The following is a 4472-nucleotide window of genomic DNA, read 5'->3' on the forward strand; positions in this document are numbered from 1 at the left end:
TCCTTGTTATATTTAGCTCCTTGCTGTAGACAACCACTCTGTGGTCAGTGGTCAGTCATGTTTTGTTGCTTCGCGTAACTTAGCCCAAGTTATAGTCTTGGGCTATAGTCTGGGGCTACCTAATATATGAGGATCGTCAAGTAGCAAGTCTCATACCCGGTGAAAAATGCAACGCGGAGTTAATTATAAAACAGCGGAGCGCGTTCAACTTCAACTTGTCACGTGATCATGTTTCACGTTCGGCAACAAACATGTCAGCTCCCAACAGTCATGCCAAGGATCCTTTACGCGTCTATGGGATTTCTCCATTGGTTGGATTTGCACTCCAAACACCCATGTAAGCACGCATGCACGCACGTACGCATGCACACACGCACCCATGTGCACACACACGTATGCATGAACACACATACAAGCCTACCTTCAGGTCTGCACCTACAGCTTCTGCAAGGTCAGTTTTATTGATAACGAGCAGGTCACTCTGGGTTATGCCTGGACCTCCTTTGCGCGGAATCTTGTCGCCTCCTAGTGAGAACAAACATTAGTGTCACATCACGATAGTGACAAGGAGCCATACATGGAGTGTCACGGAGGTTGACAACAGACGCACAAACATGACACAAAAAGCAAGCACTACAAGAGATATACGTGAGGAGGAACAGCTTTACAGAGAATGCCTAACAGCAGATGTGATAGGTTTTTTGTATGGAAGGGTGTCAGGCTGTATAGACAATCCGTCGCACAGCCTGGTCGGGCTAAGTAGGCCCTAGGTTAGAGAAGGTAAGAAAGCGTCCGCACAGAAATTCCAGGACGCTCGAATCTTTTCACAACACTAGAGACAAAATATAAGTACACTCCAGGAGGTTGAGTCAACTCTGTATCTCGGCGTAATTCTCTCTAACACCCTGAAGTGGGACAAACATATCAATAGTTTATGTGCGAAAGCCAACAGCACCCTTGGCTTTGTCAAAAGGAATCTGAAATATGTGCCCAAAACACTGAAAGCCACAGCATACAAATCTCTCATTCGGTCTAAGCTAGAGTATGGCTGTACAGTCTGGGACCCACATTTAAAAAGAGACATAGAAAAATTGAAATGATCCAACGCCGCGCAGCTAGATTCGTCTGCAACGATTATGGCAGAACCAACAGCGTAACTGCAATGTTACAATCACTTAATTGGCCGAATCTTCAACTACGCCGTAAAGAGAAGCGACTCAGCCTTCTCAACAAAATTCACTCTGGAAGTACCGCGATCCCCAAAGTCCAGTACATCAGGATGGGTCCATCGCGCACACGGAGCAAAAATGGCAACAAACTCGCAGACATTACAACCTCAACATAGGAATTCAAGAACACATTCTTTCCACGGACCATCGTGGACTGGAATGCCTGCACACAGACCGTAATCGACGCCATCTGTGTCGCGGTCGCAGCCGGCAGCACCTAATTTCACCATGCCCCACCACCTGCGTCATAATACACGTATACGCGGTCGACGCAGTACACAATCAAAATCAAGATCAAGATCAAGCATATATTCATAGTACATGTACTTAGTGTCCATACATTATCATATCCTCTCAATGACTGTACCTGCTTGTAACCATGGAAATGAATTGCGGGCAGTGTACATACAATTGTGGGGTGGGCTTGTGGCCAAAGTAGACTCTAGATAGCCAAGTAACACACAGCCAAATTCCACACAATGAGCATACTATTAGCTAGATAGAGAAAACACATCTTTCTCCACTGCTTCAGAGAGTGGCAGTAATCTGTGTGCGTACAGTTATTGTTGGCGAATCTTGCCAAAGCAGGAAGTGGCAAGCAAAAAATTCAGTTTATAAAAGTGCCGTTACAATTATGTAATTGATATCGATATGAGGATCATTGTAAAGAGAGTATTGATAAATTGATACTTCAAAGCACAATTCCATTTCTAGATTTGTTTACGTGTCTATAAACAGATACTTGTTATTTACAGGTCAAATCAAGACGAATGCATGAGAACCTTAGCACGTGACAACATACAACTTCTTGTAAATAAAATCTGGGAGGTATGTGTATAAATGTATTCTACTGATAAATGTTTATTGAACCAAATGGGAATTGATAAACTAGTGGTAATCAAACTGCACCCAATAGTTTTCTAATTTGCAGTGCGTGTTGTCTGTTGTTGATTTACTGCCCTTATATGAAGGCAGATTTGAATGAGAACTTGTGAGTGAGTGTTGAGTGTTAGCCACCAGACTGAGCCATTTAAGCATATCTCCCTAGCTTCAAGCACATTGTATAAAACCAGCCACTGAGGTATTGGTCATAGGTTATGACACTATCTTCAATTCATAATGCATTCAGAATGTAATTACCATGGCTAGAGAAATAAAATTAATCTGCCATGTTATTTTTTATAGGTGCCAGTTGAGAGGATTGAAAACGTGGTGGTTGCCAAGGTAGTTTATATATATATATTTATATAGATAACATGTTGTAATTAGGTATATACTATATATATAATTATATATTTATCTTATAATAGATCAAATGTTGTAAGTAGGGTTCAGCACTTCAGTTGTCAGTAACATAGAATAGTTAATGGCTGGCCATAAGTCTAAATCATATTCATTACTTTATCTATCACTTACTTTAAGAAGTTTATAAGACTTATGATGCTGACAATGAGGACTGGCAGGTAGTAGAATGCTAAATGGATAACCCAATACAACAAAGCAATTAGCTGCCTTATGGTTTTGGTATTGATCACTCATATTTGTTCTGAAATGCATAACTACCACCACCCTTTTCGTTAGTGACCTCTCTTTCGAATATCGAATCTATTACTGTGGGTTCGTGTAGATCATTTCACTAGGGCAAAACTACAGTAAGACAGTTTTATGATATTCCAATTTTGCATCAGATACATGTACCGAAAATGTCAGTGGTTATCAGGATTCATATATATTATTCCAAACGTTTTATTTGCTCAAGCTGCCACTACCTCACTACAGTTGATTCCAAGAGAAAAACGGTCTGGTATAAATAATTTACTGTTATACAAGTTGTGAACTAGTTAGAGATGAAGCTATAAATATTGTAGTAGCTCCTATAGCACAATGAATGATCCATTCAATGATTTTAGATTATTACGTATCTACTGGCCGCATGGAGTTGGTTTCATTTTATTAATTGTTAACATATATAGCACATGGTTTTCATATTGCCAGATACGCGAAACCAAAGCCAGCATCTAAGTGGCAAGAATATGAAGAGCCAAGGGGGAACAGAATAAAGAAGGGCAGCAAATGGTATGGATGAGGCAAACAAAGGTAAGATTAGCGCTTATCAGTGTTTTATCTGTATGCTGAGATGATTTTGTTTAAAAAATTCTATGATAATGTGGTCAAGTGACATAAATTCTCGAGTCATTAAAATTTGTCTCGTATTTTGTTTGTTTGACAGTCATTATAAACCTAGATGGGGTTATGAATACGGGCAAAGGACGACACGAAAGACTGGTTAATAGAACGTCCCCGGCCAATGCGCGGTGAGACTCATAGTATATGGTCTACTTTATCTGTTTCTACTTGCCTTTGATACGTATACAGTCTATATAAGCCAATGGTTAACGCCTAATCTATTTGCCAATGAATAGTGTAACTGGAATCTGTGAATGCTGTTGAACTGAAACAGTTTATAAAAGTTTTATTGAATTATATTACATGGTTTGTTATTGTGTCAACATACTGTATGTGCAATCAATATATTTTCTTCGTATCGATACTTGTTCACAATTGAGGCCTCAGATAAAATTTGCAGTACATGAGTAGAGTTAGCATGCCAGTGTATTTTGTTTTGTTCATTTTGTGTCTGTTTCGAGTTGATATATAGCAATTAATTTATAATAATAGAAGGTATGTAACTGAAATTGATTATTGTTTAATTCTATTTTTATAAGATCCAGAATGACGGACCATGTTTAGGCAAAAGTGGAAATGCAAAAAAGAAAGGGTTGCAAAAATGAGATGCAGGGCGATTAAAAATATCGCAGGGCTCAAAAATTAAAGGTAAATTAATAACGCACTCCAGTCATTTCATAGGCATTATTTTAACACACATTTTAACAATACTAGTTATTCTTGTGGGCAAAGGGCATAGAAAAATCGCATTAAGAACGAATAATAAAAATAGCAACAACAACAATATAGCAATAACTAACTACACCGAGATATTTAACGAAAACTGTGTGGCATGTAGCAGTTGGTTATACTTCACTTTAGCTACTAAATAATAATGCAACGTAATTTTGATCCATTTTATTGGGCGTGTGTTATTGACTATGTATATAGAACATTTGCAGTTTATTGTATTTTCCTTCTTGTATCCCAGAGTGGACTGACAAAAGAGTCCTACAAAACCGCAGTGAGGGCACTGACGGCTGCTAATTTCCACACCCTCATCTATGGGAAATTCTC

At 38.9% G+C, this 4472-nt stretch overlaps 1 protein-coding gene across 1 annotated transcript in view; it reads left to right on the top strand.

The window, feature by feature from the left end:
- Positions 1-4472, top strand: part of LOC106812966 (ribosome biogenesis regulatory protein homolog) — a 13543-nt gene that overhangs the window by 1845 nt on the left and 7226 nt on the right. The window contains exons 2-3 of the mRNA XM_014816993.1: positions 1985-2057; positions 2415-2453. Of these exons, the coding sequence (XP_014672479.1) occupies positions 1985-2057; positions 2415-2453 (112 nt within the window). The remainder of the gene's footprint in view (positions 1-1984; positions 2058-2414; positions 2454-4472) is intronic.

This window comes from Priapulus caudatus, unplaced genomic scaffold, assembly GCF_000485595.1.
Source record: "Priapulus caudatus unplaced genomic scaffold, Priapulus_caudatus-5.0.1 Scaffold708, whole genome shotgun sequence".
Classification (NCBI taxonomy): Eukaryota; Metazoa; Priapulida; class Priapulimorpha; order Priapulimorphida; family Priapulidae; genus Priapulus; species Priapulus caudatus.